The 26,360-nt window shown below is 39.0% G+C and overlaps 1 protein-coding gene across 2 annotated transcripts in view; it reads left to right on the top strand.

Moving 5' to 3' along the window:
- Nucleotides 1-23,275, top strand: part of LOC311103437 (nuclear GTPase SLIP-GC-like) — a 28,120-nt gene extending 4,845 nt beyond the window's left edge. The window contains exons 5-25 of one of the 2 annotated variants that reach the window (XM_084145003.1): nucleotides 936-1,013; nucleotides 1,169-1,260; nucleotides 1,354-1,438; nucleotides 1,986-2,034; nucleotides 2,546-2,632; nucleotides 3,599-3,692; nucleotides 3,788-4,010; nucleotides 5,348-5,572; nucleotides 5,773-5,973; nucleotides 7,885-8,139; nucleotides 8,759-8,852; nucleotides 11,052-11,173; nucleotides 12,311-12,484; nucleotides 13,511-13,668; nucleotides 13,778-13,895; nucleotides 16,518-16,626; nucleotides 16,986-17,113; nucleotides 18,397-18,481; nucleotides 21,631-21,700; nucleotides 21,877-22,082; nucleotides 22,306-23,275. In XM_084145003.1, coding sequence (XP_084001129.1) covers nucleotides 936-1,013; nucleotides 1,169-1,260; nucleotides 1,354-1,438; nucleotides 1,986-2,034; nucleotides 2,546-2,632; nucleotides 3,599-3,692; nucleotides 3,788-4,010; nucleotides 5,348-5,572; nucleotides 5,773-5,973; nucleotides 7,885-8,139; nucleotides 8,759-8,852; nucleotides 11,052-11,173; nucleotides 12,311-12,484; nucleotides 13,511-13,668; nucleotides 13,778-13,895; nucleotides 16,518-16,626; nucleotides 16,986-17,113; nucleotides 18,397-18,481; nucleotides 21,631-21,700; nucleotides 21,877-22,082; nucleotides 22,306-22,625 — 2,973 coding nt within the window. In that variant the 3' untranslated portion in view covers nucleotides 22,626-23,275. Of the gene's footprint in view, nucleotides 1-935; nucleotides 1,014-1,168; nucleotides 1,261-1,353; nucleotides 1,439-1,985; nucleotides 2,035-2,545; nucleotides 2,633-3,598; nucleotides 3,693-3,787; nucleotides 4,011-5,347; nucleotides 5,573-5,772; nucleotides 5,974-7,884; nucleotides 8,140-8,758; nucleotides 8,853-11,051; nucleotides 11,174-12,310; nucleotides 12,485-13,510; nucleotides 13,669-13,777; nucleotides 13,896-16,517; nucleotides 16,627-16,985; nucleotides 17,114-18,396; nucleotides 18,482-19,069; nucleotides 19,472-21,630; nucleotides 21,701-21,876; nucleotides 22,083-22,305 lie in introns of those variants that run through there. The other variant, XM_084145004.1, reaches the window with a different exon arrangement.
- Nucleotides 23,276-26,360: the final 3,085 nt, after the last annotated feature.

Genomic DNA, 26,360 nt, shown 5'->3' with positions numbered 1-26,360 from the left:
CTGCACCGAATGAGCTAATTGAAGCGCGCCTATAGGCTACTCCTTTGCCTCGCGCAAAATTTGGTCATGCAGAAACGAGAGACCAAATGTGTGTATATTTTATGAAAATCTAGGAATACTTGGCCAAGGAAACATTTCTGGTTGGTCTCAGGGAATGTAAAACAGTTAGGAAGGGAGACTTTGAAAACCGATTGTGTGAAGTAACAGCAAATATGTTAAATGAGCTTAATGAACATATAGAACCTTACAAGTTAGACAAAATCAACAATTATCTTTTCAGTTTACATACTTTTGTAGCTCTTCGTCAGAAGCATGCTTTTTTAACTCCAAGTTTTGGTGGAATTTAGACCAAAAGGATTAGACAAATGTGATTGGTTGAAGATATGACATTGGCCTTGCGCTGCGGAGAATATCAGATCCCAACAACTGTTGGAGAAGTGTTTAACATCACCAGAACCACATCCTTATGATAACTTGTCAAAATAGAAACGTGACTGCAAACAGAGATCTGTATATAATGACGAGATGCTCATGTTTCCACCCTAACAATGGGAGTCGTTGTCCCAAAGGCGGGAAGGCAGACAAAAAAGCTTAGGTCCAAAATAAGCCCATAGAAACGCATTGAGCTTATTTTGGACAGATTTTGATGAGTGAGACCTCTTGCTTTGCCTCTTCTTCTCTGCTGCAAAAGAGACATGTTGGAATGCCTGACTGAAATACTGAACAAATCGACCTTTGTTGTAAATGAGTTGTGTTAGAATTGTTTTTATAAAATGCGGGACATGATTGTTTGCTTGCGGGACAAAAGGCCAAAATGCGGAACAAGATTTTTTGGTTGAGGAACGCGGGCCAAAAGGCCAAAATGCAGAACTGTCCCGAACAATCCGGGACATGTGGTCACCCTAACTGAGACATCTAATGTTTTCTAACTGCAGAAACTGCAGCAACCCAATGATGACAAGAACATTCAAGAGGCCACTTCTTTATCAGCCTCCAAGAGTTCCTCAGGAAATGTACGATCTTTGCCCTCCTCTATAACCATTTACATGAAACCTCAGCCCTAAAGTACAATTAATTAACTAAACCAAATGCATCGTTTTTAATTTAGATAAGCATACAGACCTTTATATTTGTCACCCCTATAACCCAACATGGTATCTGTCCCCAGGTTACTGGTGAGATGGTCAATCAAGAGCCTTGTCAAAAGGCCATCAAAACCCCCCTCAGAAATGAACCTTCTAAATGCCCAGAGACTAAAAGGTAAGGAACACATCATTCCTTTATTCATCACTGACTACATATAATGTCCCGTTGGCGTGGACAAAATGACAATTGTTGTGACTCTTTCGCCAGGTCAATGGATAAACCCTTTGGTAAACCTGGAGGAAGTGTGCCCGTAACCGACACCTCTGGAGTGGGAGAAACAGTGTATGACCAGGTGGGTAAAAACTAGAGCTCATTTATCTGTGGTCACAACTAAGGCAGGGGTCAGTGGTGATCCCAAGGCATCACTTCTTGGAATGTTTCATGCCATTTAACAGAGATGTACTATCATACATTAAGATATCAGTGCACTCCAGAGGGACTAAGTTAATAGCAATCAAATGCAATTATTAAGCGCTTTATATTTCAGTCACTCTTATGCAGAACAATTTACAGGAGGAGCAAATAGGGTTAAGGTTCTCGCTCAAGGGCAAGTGCTTTTTCACCTAGTCGGCTTGGGGATTCAAACCAGCAACCTTTCAGTTACTCACCCAATGCTCTTAACCGCTAGGCTACCTGCCACTTTCTCATAGTCGCAACGCTATACAACATAGCCAACATCTAATCTAATCTACAAACAACATCAGTCAAAGGTAATCAGTGAAAACAACATACAGGAAGAGACCAAAATTATTAAAGAAAATGCATCTCAAACTAAAGCAATTGTGCTTTTGTGGAATGATTCCTTTGTTAACCTGTTGATTATCTATGTGTTTCTTCAGAGTGAACCCTCAACCAGTAAGATACCCCCTCTTCAAGTGAATATCCCAGGTAAAAAGCACAGATGTTTCAGATTTACACGTTCAGAAAAACAATGCAAAAATACTAGTTTTAGAAGATGACAACGAGAAACTTGTAAAGTGATACTATATTTATTTATTTTCAAAAAAATGTAATACAAATTACTCAGTTAATCATAAGTCATACTATTGAATAATGAGAGACACTTGCAAGTACCCTTTGTTCCATGTACCATATGCATAGAGTAAGTAGACAATTTGAAATAGTCCTCTGTAGCTCAATTGGTAGAGCTTGGCGCTTGTAACACCAGGGTAGTGGGTTCGATCCCCGGGACCACCCATACGTAAAAATGTATGCACGCATGACTGTAAGTCGCTTTGGATAAAAGCGTCTGCTAAATGGCATAATATATTAGATTTTTTTCACCGACTGATACAACTCATTTCCATAACATCATTGGCTATAATGAGATTGGAAGATCTGTGACTGCTGTTGGATGATATGTGTATTAATTAATAAAATACTTTCCAATTGTTTCCAGGCAAAAGGAAATCTGATGAGACCCATGCTAACAAACAAACAAAGAAACGACAACGTGGTGCTGCTTCCAGAATAACTGAAACATTTGGTATGTGGATGGTGTTTATATGGACCACAATCATTTTAACCCTTTACACTTGTGGTAATTTACCTATATGGATAGGGCTTAATTGAAATGTTCTTACATACGCATAACCATGGTAGCAGTTAAAAGGGAAGAGTTAGGAGATTATGGGAAAATTATTAGACTAAAGGTGATGACACAACAGTACACCTGACACATAATAATAATAATATGCCATTTAGCAGACGCTTTTATCCAAAGCGACTTACAGTCATGACTGAATTCAAACATTATACTGATTGATTGTATGTGCATTTTACGTTTGCTGTACTATTTGCCGCATTTGTTGATAACGAAATCAAAACAATTATCTGGATACATTTATTAACGTGATAAGAATAATCTTGGAATATTTGGGGTAGGTGCAACATAAGACAAAACATTCTAAGGCTTTGAGTGGCCACACGCCTCTCCAAAATGTGCTCAGTTCCTAAGTAATTTCAATGTACTTTTATGACTGAAAGAATAGTCTTCAACGATAAGGTGCTTTTTTGAGCTCTACTAGCTGTGCCGTTGAGGAACTAGCGCAAGCACACTAGCAGTTTTTTCTGTGGAAAACAGCCCTTCATCCCATGATCACACAATTACTGATGTTTACGCGATCCAAAAACGGTCCATTATAAATCGCAATCTGGGTCAGGTCGGCATCATTTGAAAGCTTGTTCTATTGCCAACATGACTAGCTAAATAATATATAAAATATGATATCACAATGTTAGGCTTTCACAAGGCCATTCAGAGTAGACATGGTTATTTGAGTGGAGTACTCCTTTAACTCAACACATGCTGTAAGTTCTTCTAACATCCGCATACAGCAAAAGGTTATGTCAGTTTATGATATAGCAGATCTGAATGCCACTCTTCATTCCTAATTTTTTCCCTGTAATATATTTTCCACCTTTATAAACACGTTGTGTTTAACTCTGGCAGAAATTGAAACCAAGACAGAGGTGAAGAAGATCATGCAACGTGTCAAAAGCAAACTTGATGATCTGCCTTCTACAAAACTCATTGACTTCCTCAGGTATGCATTTTTAAATGTGGAGAGAAAACACATGGAGAGAGACGCGTACAGGCCACTAAATTGCTTTAATTCTTTTCTTCTTTAATTTCTAACAGAGGTAAAATCCAAACGTTGGAGAAAGAAAAAAAAGAGATAGTGGGTGTTTTTGGGAAGACTGGAGCTGGTAAGAGCTTCTTGATTAACACCATCTTGGGTGAAACGAAATTGCTGCCCTTTGGAAACCAAGGGGCGTGCACCTCGGTCATGATTCAGGTGGAGGCCAATATGACAGACTCGGACTCAAAATACATCGCAGAGATTGAGTTCATGACAGAGGAGGTAACAGCATCTGTTTCATCTGTTTATATCCTAATCTCACAATGTTTTGGAAGTGGTGTCATGATGAACAGTACAATTAATGAAAGGCTTCTTTGAAACATATCAAGGTTACTAAGTCTAAGATCTGAATCAAGGTTTGTCATTGACCCAATATACACCTTGCTTTAAAAGAAGAAGCAACAATATAAGAAACAACAATACAATGTATCTCACTATAAAAACTGGTCCTCTTAAATCTTTATTCCAGGTTGCACATAAAAATATTTAAGGGATAGTTTGCTATGCCCATACAGTCATGCCAAGCATAAGGATGTCTTAAATGGGAGGGAAAAGTGAGATCCAAACACAGTTGTAATTGCTATTAAAACCAGGTGTAATTACAAGTAAATGTGAGGCCAATGTTTGGAATGTAATCCTATCACAGCTGTTCGGATAGGGATAATGCAAGTCAGAGTGTACAGTTTCTTATACAGTATGTGTTTTGGAAACTCAATTAGGAGTATGTTCCAGGTGTTATGGTATAGATAGGTAGATTAGTGGTAGGTCACAGATAGACACTACACTTTCACTTCCACACCTCATCCCTAGGGGCAGTAGCAACCGGGTCCAGGTGCTGTGCCAGGCTTGTTGATTATCATAATACAAAAATCCCCATCAAAACCCATCTGTTTAAGCTAGAGATGCTTGGGCTGCGTCTCAATCCACTGCGTCCGCCAATTTCGGCCTTCCGCATCTTCGGTGGAAGGTGGCAGAGCTACAACAGTATTGGTCGGACCAGAAGAGATCCCAAAAATTGGTATTCTCGTGAAAACGTCTGTAGCGTCCGAACGGTTTGGGCTAAAAACTCGATGGTGTTCTCCGTTTTGCTCTTCTACCCCCACAAGCTTCACATGACTCATCTGAAGTCGGTACCGCTGATGTGCCAGCTAATGTTTGTAGAGTGCGAACGGTTTGGGCTACAAACTAATATGACTCCACCATCGACAGCTGAGACTCTCATGAACACAATACAACGGCGCCCACAAGCTTTACAAGACTTGTCTGAAGTTAACCGGTGAAAAAAATGAATGGAAGTATCAAAGTAGTTTTGTGCTGAATCATGTTTTTATATGTTTTTTTTTTATACCTACAGGAGTAAAAAAAAAAAAAAAAAAAAAAAAGCTAAATTATCCATGGTATGACCATTTTAAGACAATTCCATATGGCCTAGGACCCCTAGACATTACATTGCTAGTGTAGCGTTAAAGTAGGCTGGCTAGGTGGTTTCGTAACACTTAGCTGGCAAATAGAGATACATTATGTATTACACATTTGTTACGGTTTGACATTTTTATTAGGAATGGAAAGAGGAGCTGTGGTCCATCTTCAGAGACAGATCTTATGAGGATGGAAATGATGAAGACCAGGAAAGGGATGACGACGACGATGATGATGATAAGATATCATCTTTGTATGGAAAGGATGGACGTGGGGCAACCTTAGAAGAACTAATGGACAGGAAGCACTTCAGAGAAATTCCAGAGTTCCGTTTATCAGTCAAGAAAAGATTTCTATGTGACACAGTAAGTTACTGTCATGCTAGTTCACTTCTGTGACGATTGTGTAATTTTGTGAAAAAATCATTTGGTTAAAAAATCATTTTAGGTCGGCAACCAGGTCTGATTGCAAATGACTACATCTGTTAGGTTCTGATATTTGTCAAAGTGTTATTTTTATATATTTTTTTTATCAATGCATGTAATGATGCTTTATTACATTACAGGCTGAAGAACTCTCTGAAAAGATAACTTGTTACACACGGAGTGACACACAGAGTGATACATTTAAAAGGCAGTATTGGCCGCTTGTGAAGTGTATAACCATCAAGGTGCCAAACTCCAAAGACCTGCTGGAGCATGTTGTGCTGGTTGATCTTCCAGGCAATGGAGACTGCAACAAGAGCAGAGATGAGATGTGGAAATCGGTAATTATTTACAATTCTTATTGATGATCCCATGTTCTGTTTAGAATTGTATTCATGCAACTTCTAATTTGGTTGGTGTTAGATCAACATCCTAGGTATCAATATCACAGGTACAGGGCCAAATGGCTGGCTACAGTGAGGGAAAAAAGTATTTGATCCCCTGCTGATTTTGTACGTTTGCCCACTGACAAAGAAATGATCAGTCTATAATTTTAATGGTAGGTTTATTTGAACAGTGAGAGACAGAATAACAACAACAAAAATCCTGAAAAACGCATGTCAAAAATGTTATAAATTCATTTGCATTTTAATGAGGGAAATAAGTATTTGACCCCCTCTCAATCAGAAAGATTTCTGGCTCCCAGGTGTCTTTTATACAGGTAAGGAGCTGAGATTAGGAGCACACTCTTAAAGGGAGTGCTCCTAATCTCAGTTTGTTACCTGTATAAAATACACCTGTCCACAGAAGCAATCAATCAATCAGATTCCAAACTCTCCATCATGGCCAAGACCAAAGAGCTCTCCAAGGATGTCAGGGACAAGATTGTAGACCTACAGAAGGCTGGAATGGGCTACAAGACCATCGCCAAGCAGCTTGGTGAGAAGGTGACAACAGTTGGTGCGATTATTCGCAAATGGAAGAAACACAAAATACCTGTCAATCTCCCTCAGCCTGGGGCTCCATGCAAGATCTCACCTCATGGAGTTGCAATGATCATGAGAACGGTGAGGAATCAGCCCAGAACTACACGGGAGGATCTTGTCAATGATCTCAAGGCAGCTGGGACCATAGTCACCAAGAAAACAATTGGTAACACACTACGCCGTGAAGGACTGAAATCCTGTAGTGGCCGCAAGGTCCCCCTGTCTCAAGAAAGCACATATACAGGCCGGTCTGAAGTTTGCCAATGAACATCTGAATGATTCAGAGGAGAACTGGGTGAAAGCGTTGTGGTCAGATGAGACCAAAATCGAGCTCTTTGGCATCAACTCAACTCGCCGTGTTTGGAGGAGGAGGAATGCTGCCTATGACCCCAAGAACACCATCCCCACCGTCAAACATGGAGGTGGAAACATTATGCTTTGGGGGTGTTTTTCTGCTAAGGGGACAGGAGAACTTCACCGCATCAATGGGACGATGGACGGGGCCATGTACCGTCAAATCTTGGGTGAGAACCTTCTTCCCTCAGCCAGGGCATTGAAAATGGGTCATGGATGGGTATTCCAGCATGACAATGACCCAAAACACACAGCCAAGGCAGCAAAGGAGTGGCTCAATAAGAAGCACATTAAGGTCCTGGAGTGGCCTAGCCAGTCTCCAGACCTTAATCCCATAGAAAATCTGTGGAGGAAGCTGAAGGTTCGAGTTGCCAAACGTCAGCCTCGAAACCTTAATGACTTGGAGAAGATCTGCAAAGAGGAGTGGGACAAAATCCCTCCTGAGATGTGTGCAAACCTGGTGGCCAACTACAAGAAACATCTGACCTCTGTGATTGCCATCAAGGGTTTTGCCACCAAGTACTAAGTCATGTTTTGCAGAGGGGTCAAATACCTATTTCTCATTAAAATGCAAATCAATTTCTAACACTTTTGACCTGCGTTTTTCTGGATTTTGTTGTTGTTATTCTGTCTCTCACTGTTCAAATAAACCTACCATTAAAATTATAGACTGATAATTTCTTTGTCAGTGGGCAAACGTACAAAATCAGCAGGGGATCAAATACTTTTTTCCCTCACTGTATATCTATGTATTTTAGTTTCTTTATATTTATCTACAATTGATTTATCTAGAATTGATTAATATATACATGTTATGTAGGCTTATGAAAGCTATATATGTTATGAATAATATATTGTGTATATTACACCTTTACTGTTGGACCGTTCTAAGTTAATGTTACACTTCTACAGTTTGTTGGAAACTGCTCTGCTGTGTGGATTATAAGTGGCATTGCACGAGCATCTTCAGAAAAGGAATCATGGGAGATTTTAGACAGCACCGTTAGCCTCTTTGGACCTGGTGGAGAATGTCGAAGCATCAGTTTCATCTGCACCAAGACAGACGAGGACATTCAAAACGATGATGCACGTACCTGTATTTTGCGCAGAAATAAAACAACCAAGAAGCAAGTGAGGGAAAAGTTCAGCAAACAAAGATTAATTAAGGTAAATTACATCTGACATAAAGGAGAATTCTGTGGTTTGACAACATGCACATATGTTGTAATGGTTAAGATATAGGAATTTCATGGAATTCCATGAGAGCAAGATTAGTAAAGCTATTCATTAGACATATTTTATGTCTAATAAGACAACAAAACAATAGATTGAAACAATAGCTGTCCCCATAGGAGAACCCTATTTGGTCCGAAGTAAAACCATTTTTGGTTCGAAGTGGAACCATGTAGAACCCTTTGTGGAAAGGGTTCTACATGGAACCCAAAAGGGTTCTACTTGGAACCAAAAGGGTTCTACCTGGAACCAACAAGGGTTCTTCAAAAGGTTATCCTATGGGGACAGCCAAACAACCCTTTTAGGTTCAAGATAACACCTTTTTCTACGTGTGTAGGTACTTCTTTTTATTTATAATAAGGTAAGACAATTGTTCTAATCTGGTATTTATCAGTCATATTCTTCTAAATCCAGCTTTGTATTTGATTAATTTAATTTAGTTGAAGCACAACTCCTTGTATGAGCATAATGAATATACATTTTTTGACCTTGCAAGATGTCAGTGTGTGGACATTATTGAATTGGCTGTCATTGTCTCATAAACACCTTTCAGAAACACTTCAGTGGGGGAAAGGATTTCCTTCAGGTGTTTACTGTGAGTTCCATGGAATACCAAAAGGAAAAGCATTTGCAACAAGAAGAGACAGGTACGATAACTGAACGTGTTTTTTGATTCTACGACATAGAGACGGATTATATCTAATTGTTTCCTGTTATCATATACTTATGCTTTCTTTGAGATACTTTGTGTGTATTGTATTATGTTGTAAACTGCTTTACATAGCAACACACTTCACCTAAGCAGCACACCTATTTGAATATGACCTGTAGTATCTGTGAAATTGAAACATGCAAAATGTCCTAGTCAAGAACAACTCCAAGTGTACCCTGGACCATATGATAGTCAATAATGCATGTTCTTTTTTTCTCCAAACTATTTTGGGTAGTGTGTATACCTACAGCATGCTAAGCTATCCTCATGTCCTCTGAAATATTTCACTCTATTGTAAGCAGACTTATCTTCTAGGCGAAGAACATCTTTCTCTTTTGACCACTACTACAGTGGGGGAAAAAAGTATTTAGTCAGCCACCAATTGTGCAAGTTCTCCCACTTAAAAAGATGAGAGAGGCCTGTAATTTTCATCATAGGTACACGTCAACTATGACAGACAAAATGAGGAAAAAAAATCCAGAAAATCACATTGTAGGATTTTTAATGAATTTAGTTGCAAATTATGGTGGAAAATAAGTATTTGGTCAATAACAAAAGTTTCTCAATACTTTGTTATATACCCTTTGTTGGCAATGACACAGGTCAAATGTTTTCTGTAAGTGTTCACAAGGTTTTCACACACTGTTGCTGGTATTTTGGCCCATTCCTCCATTCAGATCTCCTCTAGAGCAGTGATGTTTTGGGGCTGTCGCTGGGCAACACAGACTTTCAACTCCCTCCAAAGATTTTCTATGGGGTTGAGATCTGGAGACTGGCTAGGCCACTCCAGGACCTTGAAATGCTTCTTACGAAGCCACTCCTTTGTTGCCCGGGTGGTGTGTTTGGGATCATTGTCATGCTGAAAGACCCAGCCACGTTTCATCTTCAATGCCCTTGCTGATGGAAGGAGGTTTTCACTCAAAATCTCACGATACATGGCCCCATTCATTCTTTCCTTTACACGGATCAGTCGTCCTGGTCCCTTTGCAGAAAAACAGCCCCAAAGCATGATGTTTCCACCCCCATGCTTCACAGTAGGTATGGTGTTCTTTGGATGCAACTCAGCATTCTTTGTCCTCCAAACACGACGAGTTGAGTTTTTACCAAAAAGTTCTATTTTGGTTTCATCTGACCATATGACATTCTCCCAATCCTCTTCTGGATCATCCAAATGCACTCTAGCAAACTTCAGACGGGCCTGGACATGTACTGGCTTAAGCAGGGGGACACGTCTGGCACTGCAGGATTTGAGTCCCTGGCGGCGTAGTGTGTTACTGATGGTAGGCTTTGTTACTTTGGTCCCAGCTCTCTGCAGGTCATTCACTAGGTCCCCCCGTGTGGTTCTGGGATTTTTGCTCACCGTTCTTGTGATCATTTTGACCCCACGGGGTGAGATCTTGCTTGGAGTCCCAGATCGAGGGAGATTATCAGTGGTCTTGTATGTCTTCCATTTCCTAATAATTGCTCCCACAGTTGATTTCTTCAAACCAAGCTGCTTACCTATTGCAGATTCAGTCTTCCCAGCCTGGTGCAGGTCTACAATTGTGTTTCTGGTGTCCTTTGACAGCTCTTTGGTCTTGGCTATAGTGGAGTTTGGAGTGTGACTGTTTGAGGTTGTGGACAGGTGTCTTTTATACTGATAACAAGTTCAAACAGGTGCCATTAATACAGGTAACGAGTGGAGGACAGAGGAGCCTCTTAAAGAAGAAGTTAAAGGTCTGTGAGAGCCAGAAATCTTGCTTGTTTGTAGGTGACCAAATACTTATTTTCCACCATAATTTGCAAATAAATTCATAAAAAATCCTACAATGTGATTTTCTGGATTTTTTTCTTCTCAATTTGTCTGTCATAGTTGACGTGTACCTATGATGAAAATTACAGGCCTCTCTCATCTTTTTAAGTGGGAGAACTTGCACAATTGGTGGCTGACTAAATCCTTTTTTCCCCACTGTAAGTGCTGAATCCTGACTTGAGATCTGTATGCATAACTAGGATTATGCCCATAATCAAAAACTGAAACAGAAATAGGAAAATTTTGTGATAAAAACTTGAATCCAGGATCAATAATAGCTTCAAAATAACACTGACACCAACCAAAGGAAGAAATACATCCATTTTTTTACTGATGTTGCAGAAATACCCAAACTTCAGGAATTTCTCAGAAATCTCAATGATCATCATAAAAAGACTTCAGATTATGTTTCTGGAGCCTATGGGATCCTCTCATTGATACAAGGAGCCAAAAGCAGTGACATGGTATTGTACTTCCAGCAGAACAAACTTTTTTCTCATAATTAACACACTCCTTGCATGTGAATATATTTGTTACAGTGCTTTGAAAAAGTATTTGCCCCCTTTCTGATTTTCTCTGTTTTTGCATATTTTTTATACTGAATATTATCAGATCTAGAACCAAAACCTGATATTAGATAAAGGGAACCTGAGTTTGCAAATAACAAAAAAATTTGATACTTATTTTATTTATTGAATTAACCAAGTTATGCAACACCCAATTCCTGTGTGAAAAAGTAATTATCTCCTTACACTCAATAACTGGTTGTGTCACTTTTAGCTGCAATGACTGCAACCAAATGCTTCCTGTAGTTGTTCATCAGTCTCTCACATTGCTGTGGAGGAATTGTGGCCCATTCTTGCATACAGAACTGCTTTAACTCAGCGACTTTTGTGTGTTTTCAAGCATGAACTGCTTGTTTCAAGTCCTGCCACAACATCTCAATTGGAATTAGGTCTGGACTTTGTCTAGGCCATTCCAAAACTTAAAATGTGTTGCTTTTGCACCATTTTCATATAGACTTGATTGTGTGTTTTGGATCATGGTCTTGCTGCATGACCCAGCTGCATATCAGCTTCAGCTCACAGACGAATGGCCTGACTTTATCCTGTAGAATTATCTAATTCAGAGCAGAATTCATGGTTCCTTCTATTAAGGCAAGTTGTCCAGGTCCTGAGGCAGTAAAGCATCCCAAAACCATCACACTACCACCACCATCCTTGACCGTTATGAGGTTCTTACTGGGACCAATCTCGTCCAAAAAGTTAACTAAAGTTTGCCAAAAAGCACCTGGAAGCACCTGGATGATCATCAAGACTCTTTTTGGACAACATGGGTCCCATTACGTCTGGCAAAAACCGAAACCTGCATTCCACAATAAGAATCATTTACCAACGGTCAAGCATTGTGGTGGTAGTGTGATGGTTTGTGGATAGCTTGCTGCCTCAGGACCTGGACGACTTGCCTTAATAGAAGGAACCATGAATTCTGCTCTGTATCAGAGAATGTCAGGCCATCCGTCTGTGAGTAAAGAACATTTGAAATGGGGCAAATACTTTTTCACAGCACTGTATATTGATTATGTTGAGTTTGGATTTCAGACAGACAGCAAAGAAGAGGTGTGCCAGGTTCTGGAACAGAGGCTCAAGGAGGAGATCAAGTTCATTGGTCAAACTATGGATGACGCTTATAAGGATTTTGAACAATGCCTCTCAGAAGGAGTTAAACAGTCAGAAGAATCATGCGAGAAATTAATGAATAAAGTGATAGCACCAGTAAGCTACTTAAAAAAAACTTTAATAGCCGCTTTTCCACTGTCACCCTATATACGTGCTAGCCAGTTTGTGCTAGCGCCAGAGAAGCTGAAAATCAAGAGACTTAACCAGGATTCCAAAATCGAATTGATTACTTCTTGTAACTCACATTAGCTTGAGATAGATTCAGACTGAAGTAAATGGGAGAGTAATCTCTCGTGTATAGACGCACGTAACATAACTGGTGTTGGCAGCGTTTGTCAACAGACTGTGGTGTACGATGACTAACGAGGAACGTTGTTCTGGTGAGCAGATATTTATTCACTGATCATTTGGACAAATCACAATTTTGCGGGTGTTCGCATCGTTCTAATTTTGGAAGGGGGGGGGGGGACATTTGGCCCATAGACTTGCCTGTAATTTACAAAGAAAGGGGGGTGGAGCTACCACTCTGGTTCCTCTTCTCATTCTAGTATATTTTGGATCAAGTCTGCTCCCAGAATTAAAACAAACATCGGACGCAATTATGCAAGGTTTCAGTTATGGGTGGGAGCAGACTATACTAACCAACAGTCCTGGCAACCTCTCATTACGCATACCTGGTAACCCTCATTACGCACACCTGCCCCCCATCATGAGGCACACCTGGACTTCATCACTACCCTGATTACTTCCCCTTTATCTAGCACTTCGTTGTTATCACCCACCAGGCAATATTGTTTATGTTTCCATGTTAGACGCTGCACTTGTTTTGTATCGTTCCATGGTCTTCGTCATTAAACTCACTAACTGTACTTGCTTCCTGACTCTCTGTGTCTACGTTACAGCGAGAGAGAGACTGAGAGTGGTACGTTATTATATACATTAAATTATTGTGTGTTGAGTCTCTCTATTTTCAAATTTCTCTGGCGGTAGCATGCATTGTCACCCACAGATATAGGCTTGCACAATAGTGGAAAAGCAGCTATTGATAAATACTTATGCTTGACAGATTTCCAATGATGTGCTGTTAAAAACGTTGAATATATTTCAATTTTTTATTCCCAGAGAGGGAAAAAAGGCAGTGGATATCATAAAGTAGTGAAGACCTTATGCAAGAATGGCGGCGTTTATAAACCAAAAGGGAAAAAGGAAATAAACCTTAATGAGAGTTTAGCCTCGTGTATGAGAAGTCTCATTGATGAAGAGTTTAAGAGATATTTCCCGTAAGTCATTCAATCATTATCAGTAAAAACAAAAACAAAAAACAAATTAACACTGAGATTCAATCAAATCTGGTAACCATACTTCTGATTTGGATATACTGTGTTTCAGAAACGAGGGCAAACGTGGCCCAATCAGGGAGCGGATTGATGATTTCACCCTTGACACAAACAGCTTGGTTGGGAAGCACCTGGAACTGTTACTGCATCTGACATTCCTAAAGACAGAGGTAGGATTTTCAACAAAAAAACTGGAAATGCAACATTGACAAATCCCCCCCCCCACACCCCACACCCACATACTGTACTGTGCCTTCAGAGAGTATTCACACCCCTTGACTTTTTCCACATTTTGTTGTGTTACTAAGTGGGATTAAAACTGATTTTTATTGTCATTTTTGGTCAACGATCTACACAAAATACTGGAAAAATTCCAACATTTTACAAAAATATATAAACACTAATATATCTTGATTAGATAAGTATTCAACCCCCTGAGTCAATACATGTTAGAATCACCTTTGTCAGCGATTACAGCTGTCAGTATTTTTGGGTAAATCTCTAAGAGCTTTGCACACCTGGATTGTACAATATTTGCTCTCTATTTTTAACGGGGGGTGCTGAAAAAATTGTTTTGCCAGTGCTACAGATGCTATATGGGTCTGTTAATACAGCACTATTAAAAGGACCAGTGCGCTACTTTTGTAAAAACAGAAATTGCGAAAGTATCCCCCCCCCCTTGGCATTTTTCCAATTTTTATGCCTTAAAACCTGGATTTTTTTTAGGGGTTTGTATAATTTGATTGAAAATTTGAACGTGCATAACTATTCACCAACCAACAGAGGAACCTTTTGCAGCAATTACAGCTGCAAGTCTCTTGGGGTATTTCTCTATAAGCTTGGCACATCTAGCCACTGGAATTTTTGCCCAATCTTCAAGACATAACTGCTCCAGCTCCTTCAAATTGGGTGGGTTCCGCTGGTGTACAGCAATCTTTAAGTCATACTACAGATTCTCAATTGGATTGAGGTCTGGGCTTTGACTAGGCCATTCCAAGACATTTAAATGTTTCCCCTTAAACCACTCAAGTGTTGCTTTAGCAGAATGCTTAGGGTCAATGTCCTGCTGGAAGGTGAACCTCCGTCCCAGTTTCAAATCTCTGTAAGACTGAAACAGGTTTCCTTCAAGAATGTCCCTGTATTTAGCGCCATCCATCATTCCTTAAATTCTGACCAGTTTCCCAGTCCCTGCCGATGAAAAACATCCCCACAGCATGATGCAGCCACCACCATGTTTGAAAATATGAAGAGTGGTACTCATTTTTACATTTTAGTAGACACTCTTATCAAGAGCGACTTACAGTTAGTGAGTGCATATATATATTTTTTTATACTGGCCCCCCGTGGGAATCGAACCCACAAGCAAATGCCATGCTCTACCAACTGAGCTACATCCCTGCCGGCCATTCCCTCCCCTACCCTGGGCCAATTGTGCGCCGTCCCATGGGTCTCCTGGTCGCGGCCGGCTACGACAGAGCCTGGATTCAAACCAGGATCTCTAGTGGCACAGCTAGCACTGCGATGCAGTGCCTTAGACCACTGCGCCACTCGGGAACTAAGTGATGTGTTGCGTTGGATTTGCCTCAAACATAACGCTTTTATTCAGGATAACATTTTCATTTCTTTGCCACATTTCTTTGCAGTATAATGTTAGTGCCTTGTTGCAAACAGGATGCATGTTTTGGATAATTTTTTATTCTGTCCAGGCTTCCTTTTTTTCACTCTTTCATTTAGGTTAGTATTGTGGAGTAACTACAATGTGGTTGATCCATCCTTAGTTTTCTCATATCAGAACCATTAACAACCACTAAATGTTTTAAAATCACCATTGGCCTCATTGTGAAATCCACAAGCAGTTTTCTTCCTCTCCGGCAACTGAGTTAGGAAGGACACCTTTATCTTTGTAGTGACTGGGGGTATTGATACACCATCCACGTTGTAATTAATAACCTCACAATACTCATATGTTTTTAGTTTTTTTTACACATGTACCAATAGAATCTTCCTTGCAAGGCATTGAAAATACTCCCTGGTCTTTGTGGTTCAATCTGTTTGATTGAAGGACCTTACAGATAATTGTATATGTGGGGTACAGAGATGAGGTAGTCATTCAAATATCATGTTAACCACTATTATTATTTTATTGAATGAGTCCATGCAACCTATGTGATTTTTACTCCTGAACTTATGTAGGCTTTCCATAACAAAGTTTTTGAATACTTATTGACTCAAGACATTTCAGCTTTTCATTTTTTACTAAAGATGCAATATTCAGAAATCCCTTCGCTATTTCCTGGTTGTAAAAATTCTAATAGTTCGCCTAACTCCAGTTTATGTGACAAAACAATCAGTAATTAAACCGCAAGGCACTGCATCTCAGTGCTTGAGGCGTCACTACAGACCCCCTGGTTCGATTCCAGGCTGTATCACAACCGGCCGTGATTGGGAGTCCCATAGTGCGGCGCACAATTGGCCCAGCAACGTCCGGGTTCGGCCGGTGTAGGCCGTCATTGTAAATAAGAATTTGTCCTTAACTGACTTGCTCAGTGACACAAAATCTCATCTTAATAATTTTTAAATCAGTCTGTAACACAAAATAATGTGGAAAAGGTAAAGGGGTGTGAATACTTTCTGAAGACAATACAAAAACACTTTTTTTAAGGCAAAAAGTTAGCTTTTGGAGAAAGTAGCCATATAAACAAATCCATAGACTGTAAACCACTTGTAATTTAGGTGAACTATCCCTTCAACTTAAATGAGTGTCTTTTTTAACATGTTTTTCTATCTGAAAGGAAACTGTGTTGAAGGCAAAACTAATCTGTGACATCCGTGAGAAAAAGAAGAAAATCTACTCCACTCTAACCGAGTCAGTAAAGGACACCATGCATCGATGCTACATAAGTAAGCCTTGAAATTGACCTTGTTGGGGGTATATATATATTTTTAAGTTTAATTTAATTTAAAAAATACATTTGATAAAGGAATGAATTTGGCACTTACTACTACTATAGCCCATAGAAACACATTCATAAGCCCATGCAAAAAAACGGATATCTCTAGCTTAAACTAACAGATTTTGATGAGGATTTTTTTATTATGTTACATAGATTGATGCACCGGTGCAATACAGTATTGTGGCCTAGTCATGGAAATTATAATGATATTTGGGAAGTAACAAGTTTTCTAAAATATTTAAAATATATGAATAGCAGATGAAGTCATACAATGCTTATGGAAACAATATGATGACTGTGTTTTAGGGGCATCAGAGCATACAGGAAAAGATGCTCTGAAAAGGATGAAAGATGAGCTACATCGTCACATGAAGAATAACAACATTTTCCAGAAGGCCAAGGAAGATATGCTGGGTTGTTTAATCAACCTGAAGGTTTGGCACATTCGGGGCCGGATAGCATATGATAGCAAAATGTGTAGAATTTTTGGAAATTTGCTTTAAAACTGCAAAGTGTTCTCTCAGATTCATGGCAAAATGTGTACAATAGCAGGAAATTTCCTTTAGAACTGCAACATTGTCTCTCAGATTCATGGCAAAATGTGTACAATAGCAGGAAATTTGCTTTAAAACTGTTAGAAAAAAAATCTAATCGTCATGGCAAAATGTGGACGAGCATGAGCTAAGCTATAAAACAACACATTTTTTCCTCTGTCCCATGGCAAAAAGTGTAGAATTGCAGGTAATTGGCTTTAAAACTGCTAAATTTTCTCTTAGCCTCATGACAAAATGTAAAATAGCATTATAAAACTACACATTTTTCTCTCTGCAACATGGCAAAATGTGTTGAAATGCAGTAAGTTAGCTGACATTGTACAGTATTGTTAGAAACATGTATTAAAGTGTCACTCCACGATGATACAATGATACAAAATACAGATTTTTTTATCACATTGTGGACCCCTCAAATTGAGTTGAGACACTAAAAACAATCATAGTCAAACATGGTACAGACATCCTCTATAATGAATTACACCATCTATACACATGTATGTATAAAAAAAAAGGTAAATAAAAGGACAATTAGGCACTTAAAAATAAACGTATTCGTTGGATGATAGGATGTCAGACTTTGGGTCAGGCATTTACATTATTGTTACCTGATAAAATTTCACATCATTTATTATTTTCATTAAGGCTGTTAAAATGTTCATTTTGGTTGGACAGTTGACAAAAAAGATTATCCCTAATTTAGTTTAATAACCCACAGTAAACCAAGGCATGACGTTAGGTTTCAATGGAACCATTGTTGCCAAAAGTACACATACACGTTTATCTAGGGGAGTATTTTGTATCGACCAGTCTCAATAGAGAGAGGGGCCACTCCACATCTACATTTTTCAAAGGAGCTTCGATATTGCTTGGATAAAACAGTACGTACATAGGGTTCTGTCCCAAAAGTGCATTTAAAAAGCAGGTTATGGGTGCATTTTCTGATGGGTTAAGTTTAGTACTCCTCTTGGGATCTACATGTTTCCACATGTCACCATAGCAGTTATGATCGCACTTGCTGAATTCAAATATTTGCGGCCAAAATGCACTCAAGAAGTAGCTAGTTTATGAACACCTGGTGCACAGCATTTAGACTTGGTTGTGGTAAAGTACAATCATCCCTTAGTATGAGAGTGGACTAAATAATATTTTCTGTCCTACATTAGGAACACATCGTGATGCAGCTGAAGTGCAAACTACAAGAATCAATGGATCTCTCACTCAAGACCCCCAACAGCTCGTTCCTCCCAGGTAAATGAAACAGACCAAATGCTTTACCTATTCCAATATAGTTAAAGTCAAGTACTCATCAGAATAAGTCTGGAAACCATGTCCACTTTATCTTGAGCTGCATTTAGCTTGTGTCATAAGTACATGTGTGAACCCTACTTACATTTCAGAACCACAATATTTGAAAGAAGATGCATAATTTGTTTTTCAGCAAAACTTTAGCCATGCCACTTGTTTTGGTGTACAGTTGAAGGATGGGGCTGGGGAAATGTAACCCATATCACATTTGTAGAGAGCATACTTAATGCAAGGACTGACAATCCATGACATCCATTTGATAGTTTTAAAGTAACAGTCCAGTTTTTCCAGATTTCTATGAAACATGACCTATAATTAATTACAAAAGGAGTGAAATATGTTTTACTTAAAAAATAAATGAAAAACTATGTTAAAAGCAGCTTTTCTGTGTTGGAATGGTATGGGTGTATCCCAATAACAGAATGGTGTGGGCGTATACTGGTCATTCAAAATATTAATGTGAGTAGACCCCTGATTGGCCTACTCATCCTATAATATGTTGTTAAAAATGCTTGCTATTTCCTCATACAGGATGATGTCTGAGGATGACCTCATCCTCTATGAAGAAAGAGCAAGCATTTTTTAAGTTTGAGGTGGGGGGGTTTAAGTGTTTTTCAGTTTTTCTCCGCTTTATGCTTTGTCCCAAATATGAGTCTGGGATGAGCCAACAACATTATTTGGGTATGAGTTAACAGAATATTGACTTTTAAAAGTGAGATATTCACTTGACAGATACTTAATAACCCTTTGACACATACGATCACATATTTATGATCATTGATGAGTGGTCCCTGCAGCGTACCATCGCAGATATGTGATTGGAACAGTAGCAACAAAACGAATAATAAAACAAACACATCTAAACAGCATTGTTGTCTGAAAGCATGTAAACTATGTTTTGTACTGATGGGAAATAAAGGTCTTCACAACTTTATTCCTCAATTTCACCTTTTATTGTAAAAGATAAATACGAACTTCATCATCTAAGCATCACACGGAACACATCCACAGCCAAACATATTCAATAAACCAGTCTAAATAACAGGTTGCACTGACAAAAAAACAAAGCATAAGTTAGTGACCTAACAGCTAGATTTGTTTACAATGTATCACATCTTTGCTGAGCACAAGGGAGAAATTAGAAATCAGTTAAGCTAACAGCAGCTAAATTATTTATGATGGCAGCCATGTTTGTTTGTTTGACAAGCGAAAACTCCCTAATCCCAGGATGCCATTCACTAAAACTCAAATAAACAAAGTCAAAGTCAAAGATGGCTGAAAATATTAACTTAGTTTGGCCACTTTTCAGCATATTACAAATATTTGATGTACTTGTTACAGTGTATACAAGAACCGGAGCACATGACTTGACAAGTCATTTACAGTTTTTAGAAATCACAAAGCAAGTAAAATGTTATCACCTCAAAGATCATCACCCCAAATAAAAGCCTAACCGTAGCGCGAAAGCTAAACAGGGATGAAACCATTTTAGGGAGGTTTGTGAGGGGGTTCATTTAATTTGAAGGGGGTTTTCAAGTCCATGGGGGGTAGAAATGGGGGAAGGTATCGTGGGGGGATATGATGCAGGAATTATTACTATGACGGGGGATTTATCAATAAATGAGGGGCAAACACAGGAGAAGTCTATAAGATAAATACAAATAAAACCCTGGAAAGGGGGTCTGAGCTGGCAACCCTGAGGTACCATAGTTACAATCTGATGCCACAATCAAAACAACTGGCAACTTAGAACTCGGAAATCTCTGAGTTCCGACTTCAGTGCATTCAAGACAACTGGGAACTCTGAAAAAAACTAGCTCTGACTGGGAAAAATAGTTTCCAACGGTCATCTAACTCGGAAATCTAATTCGGGAACTCAGGCCTCTTTCTAGACCTCTTACTTTCCGACCTGTAAGATCACTGACATCATGAGTTGACCTTGTATTATTCAGAGTTCCGAGTTGTCTTGAAAGCACCATAACTCAGTCGAGTGAACCATCCCTTAACCTCGTTTTGTTATAACATCTTTGGTGTGACGGACGCTTACGTGACACAAGAATATATTGTATGATGTCAACAAACATGGAGCCACACAACTGGCAAATAACTTATCATTAGCATAATCAGTACAACCTTCAAAAAATTATTTTACACACATATGTGTCCATTACAATCTATGCAAGAATCAAAATGCATGATTTGTTATCAGTACTTGAAAATGTGAATAAAACAGTAAATACATTATGCTCCATGCATACATACATTATACTACAGTAGAAACGACAACATGATATAAGGAAAGTAAGGCAATTACTTTGATAGGAACACATGTCCAAAGTATCTGTAAGGAAAACAACAATGAAGCCAATGCGAGCGCCAGCCAGAACATGTGCCAGGTGGGAAAGGTTTGTGCAAGACCTGTTCTGACTAGAGATGCACAAGTGTCTGCATACTTGATCTGGGGAAACACTGGGAAAGTGCTTGGGCTCTCGTCGAAGAGAGAAGTTTGTCGGGCTCAGTTAAGCCTCAAACATAAATTGTCCGCAACAGTGAAATGGGCGACTTCTTATGTGAATTAATGAGTAGCCGGAACACACCTCAATTCAAACTGTTAGAAAATAAAACTTTCAAATAATTTGAAATTGACAAGTTGAAACATAGCCTATAGATAATTAGCAGGCAGCATGCCTTGGTTTGAGGGCAGCGCGGGTTAAGTGTCCTGTTGCATGAAATCACATTTTGGAACAGTGAGTGCATTCTGATATCACGCGCATAAAAAAACTCCCGCTGGGGGTGACCGTTAGAGATATTTTGAACTCAAAAATATATGTTGAAGATTACTTGAATCAGCCTCAACAAACATCAGCTAACTTTAGCCTCCACAGGCTAACAATCAACAGAAGTGATGGAGAAATTTGAGCATGTTTTGTTTTCTTAAATGGCCAATACACCTTTAAGTAACATCAAACCAAATACAGAGTTGATTTTGAGTTGATTTCAGGTGATTTGGCCACCATATAACATCAAGTTGTAAAATCCTGAACTTCCCCTTTAAAAGCTGATGCTTGTCCTGAATTATTTTTCTTATGCAGATGTCACTGTGGAGTATAACAAGATGAAGATGTGCTATGAGAAACTGATGAGTTGCAAGCCTACAAATCGGTAACTATTGATCACTGAAACTTCCACTACTTTATCATGGCCTTTTCCTGTGGTCATGATTACCACTAATCAATTCCACACAGAATCTACAAAGACATTACGTCAAGAGTGTTTGACTCTTTTGATTTAAAAAAGGAGTTTACAACTGTCACCTTTGCCCTTTGTCTGCCTTGCAGGCTCCAATGCCCCAAGGCAGGTATTTTCCCATGCAGTTCTACTGGACTGGTGTTTCTGATGGAAGGGAAGGGAGATGTGGTTTCCATGATGACTCAATGGGACAGGAGCCTGCTGGGCTCCAGGATACCAGCAGGACCCCTATTCAGCATTGAATGCCCTGAGCAGTCTGTCCGCCAACTGCATCTCCCACACTGTATGTGTGATGGTAAGTGATGGATCGCTGTATGTGTGATGGTAAGTGATGCGTCACTGTATGTGTGATGATAAGTGATGCATCACTGTATGTGTGATGGTAAGTGATGCATAATTTCTAATAATACAATAATAAAAGGGGTATGACATGATACTACCACTGAATAATACATTCAATAATAATACATAATTTGGTGAGACTTACAGTCAATTAAAGCATTGTTCTTATTCTGCAGGGGAGAATGACATTTTGTCTGTGGCCCATATTATTGATGGCAACATGGAGATTTTTCATCCATTCAAGACAACTGCTACACATGTGATTGTAAACATCACACACCTCTCCCTCTTTGGCCTCATTAGAAATAGGTTCTCCTTCCACCCGGTCCAAAGCCAGGTGCTGCTGTTCCTCCAACCACAAGGGAACAGACCTCAGAAGTGCATACTGAATGTTTTTTTGTTGCCCAACAATGTACCACTTTGTGAGGTAATATTTACAGTATCAAGGAAATCATTATGTACACTGCAAGAGCTGTTTGGTACACTGAGAATGTAAACCTACAGTGGCTTCAGAAAATATTCACACCCCATGCCTTTTTCCAAGTTTTGTTGTCTCACAGCCTACATTTTAAATTCATTAAATTGAGATTTTGTGTCACTGGCCTACACACAATACCCCATAATGTCAAAGTGGAAATATGTTTTTCGAAATTGTTACTAATTTATACAAAATCTAAGCTGAAATGTATTTTACATTTACCAGACGCTCTTATCCAGAGCGACATATAGGGTTAAGTGCTTTGCTCAAGGGCACTTCGGCAGATTGTTCACCCAGTCGGTGGCTCAGAGATTTGAACCAGCGACCTTTCAGTTATTGGCCCACTAGGATACCTGAGTCAATAACTATTCAACCCCTTTGTTATGGCAAGCCTAAACAAGTTCAGGAGTAAACATGTGCATAACAAGTCACATAAGTGGCATGGACTCACTCTGTATGCAATAATAGTGTTTAACAGGATTTTTTTATGACTACCTCATCTCTGTACCCCACACAAACTGTAAAATTATTTTTAAGGTTCCTCAGTTGAGTAGTGAATTTCAAACACAGATTCAACCACAAAGACCAGGGAGATTTTACAATGTCTCGCAAAGAAGGGCACCTATTAGTATATGGGTAACCATAAAAAAAGCATACATTGAATCTTCATTTGAGCGTGGTGAAGTTCTTAATTACAATTTGGATGGTGTATGAAGAGGCTGTGATAGGAGAAAACTGAGGTTACTTCATAATACTAACCTAAATGACAGAGTGAAAAGAAGGAAGTCTGTACAGAATACAAATATTCCAAAACATGCATCCTGTTTTCAATACGGCATTAAAGTAAAAGCGTTATGTTTGGGGCAAATCCAACACAACACATCACTGAGTACCACTCTTCAAGCATGGGGGTGGCTGCATCATGTTATGGATATGCTTATTATCGTCAAGGACCATGGAGTTTTTTAGGATGAAAAGAAACGGAATAGAGCTAAGCACAGGCACAATCCTAGAGGAAAACCTGGTTCAGGCAGCTTTCCAATAGACACTGGGAGACAAATTCACCTTTCAGCAGGACAATAACCTTAAACGCAAGGCCAAATACACACTGGAGTTGCTTACCAAGACAACATTGAATGTTCCTGAGTGGCCTAGTTACAGTTTTTACTTAAATCGGCTTGAAAATCTATCGCAAGACTTGAAAATGATCAACAACCAACTTGAAAGAGCTTGAATAATTCTCTAAAGAATAATGTGCAAATATTGTACAATCCAGGTGTGCAAAGCTCGTAGAGAGTTACCCAGAAAGATTCACAGCTGTAATCACTGCCAAATGTGATTCTAACATGTATTGAAATGTCAGAAGTTTGATTTCGAAAATTGATCTTATTGAAATTATGGCTTCTCAAACTAAATCTGAAATTGTGATAATTATTGAGACTTGGTAAAAAAAAGTATGTGCCAGACTCTGACATGTCTCTAAATGGATATAATGTTTATAGATCTGACAGAGCTAGCAGAGTTGGGGCTGTTGCCATATTCATAAAGAACAACTTGAATGTTACCATGTGTATCACCACCTCTGTCCTTAAGCAATTTGTATGCCTTGGTAATAATCCCCAACTAACGTTAGCTGGCGTTTATCGCCCTCCCTCTGCCCTCCTAATTGCTCTTAGCAAATTATCTGACTTGCTGTCTAACTTGCTGTCTAACTATACTATACTAATTATACTAATTATTAATATTGGGTGATTTTTAACCTGGATTGGTTGATGCCAGTATCAGACAGACTGAAATATATTTGTACTGGGTTAAATGTAACTCCAATGATAGCTAAATCAACCTGCCCCAACTTAAATCACCCTGAAAAATCTACTATTTTTTATATAATTCTGACAAACGCCCCTCATAAGTATACAGCCAATGGAATCTTTGCTAACGAGCTCAGTGACCATTGTCCCATTGCCTGCATTAGAGATACTAAGCTACCTAGATTATGTCCACGCATTATTACAAAGATAACAATTTTAACTTTCAATGAACAACATTTCCTGTATGACCTGGGATTGTGTGATTGGGAGGGTGTGTCCTCTATCGCTGACTCGGATCAGACCCTTAAACGTTTTACCTCTCTGTTTAACTCTGTTGTAGATAAGCATGTCCCATATAACAGATCAAAGGTAAAGGACAGATCTAACACATGGTTCACACATTCATTGTCTAAAATATTTAATGAAAGAAATTTAGCTTGGGCTTGGGCTAAGGCTAGATTGACTGATTCTTCCTGTGACTGGCAGTCCTTCAGACATTTGAGAAATAGATGTCTTGCTCTAGTTAGAAAAGCAAAGTCAATATACTTCTTGAATTGTGTGTCTGAGAGTGGTGGAAATCCAGCATAATTCTGGAAAGTGGACAAATCTTTGAGAAAAAAAACTCAACCCCCCCCATTGCCCTAGCAGGTTATGACAGCCTCTGGTTATGACAGCCTCTAGTCCCATAACAGACAAAAATGACATTTGTGGTGCTTTTAATAACCATTTTGCCTCAGCTAGCCATCTTTTTGAAGAAATGGTTTCTGAAAATACCTCAAGCTCCACTAGAGGGAGGCCTTTATTCACCTCTCAGCAAATAGTAGAGAATGATGCACTTCCAGGCACTCACTGTTTATTTTTTCATTTTAATGATTTTATGCCAATGATGTATTAGGTGCCCTGCAAAAAAAAAAATATGTAAAAAAAATAGATTGGATCTGATTCACTTGATCCCTTTCTACTGCAGCTTTTTGCTCCCCTCATTGTAGAACCTTTGACGCACCATTTTAATTTAACAATTGCTTCTGGTGTTATCCCTAAGATCCGGAAGGTGGCGCATGTCCTCCCTCTTTACAAAGGTGTGGATCCTTCTAACATGGATAACTACCGCCCAATCTCTAAACTATCTTGCCTTGCAAAAATATTAGAATCACTGGCAAACTCTCAGCTAAGAACTTCAAATGGTATTCTTAATGTGTACCAGTCTGGTTTTAGACATATCGCTCTATCAGCAGATACGCTTCAATTATATATTAAATTGCTTAGATCATAGGAATCACTGTGCTGAGATATTTATAGATCTATCCAAGGCTTTTGATACCGTCGACCACTCCCTACTCATTCAAAGGTTGTCTGAAATGCGCCTTGACCAGGCGTCTTGCAAGTGGTTTGGGAACTATCTGTCAGACAGGACACAATTTGTGCTTTCTGATGGTGTTAAGTCAAGTTACCTCAATATTACTAAAGGTGTCTGACAGGGGTCGATTTTGGGACCTGTCCTCTTTTCTACTTTTATAAAAAAATATTGGTCTATCAGCAAAAACCTGTACGCAGATGACACTGTTATGTACGATATTGCCCCATGGCTTAACAGGCTATGTTGTAGCTGCAATCTGATTGTGTTGTCTTGCAGAAAGTCCTTGTCAATTTGAAATTGGTACATAATGCTGGAAAAACTAAATGTATGCTGTTTTCTAATTATCATATAAATATTTCAGATTACTTACATATTTATGCATCGAGCAGGTTCCAGCCTATAAATATCAGGGCTTTTAGACTGACAATAAATTGACGTTTAAAATACACAAATTACTCAAGTAAAATACTAATTAAGTAAAAGTCAAAAAGTATTTGGTTTTAAATATACCTAAGTATCAAAAGTAAATGTAATCGCTAAAATATACGTAAGTATCAAAAGTAAAAGTAAAAGTATAAATCATTT

Source organism: Coregonus lavaretus (genome assembly GCF_964263955.1).
Source record: "Coregonus lavaretus genome assembly, chromosome: 28".
NCBI classification, from domain to species: domain Eukaryota; kingdom Metazoa; phylum Chordata; class Actinopteri; order Salmoniformes; family Salmonidae; genus Coregonus; species Coregonus lavaretus.
The sequence above is the reverse complement of the archived record's forward strand: the minus strand, read 5'-3'. Positions and strand labels throughout refer to the sequence as shown.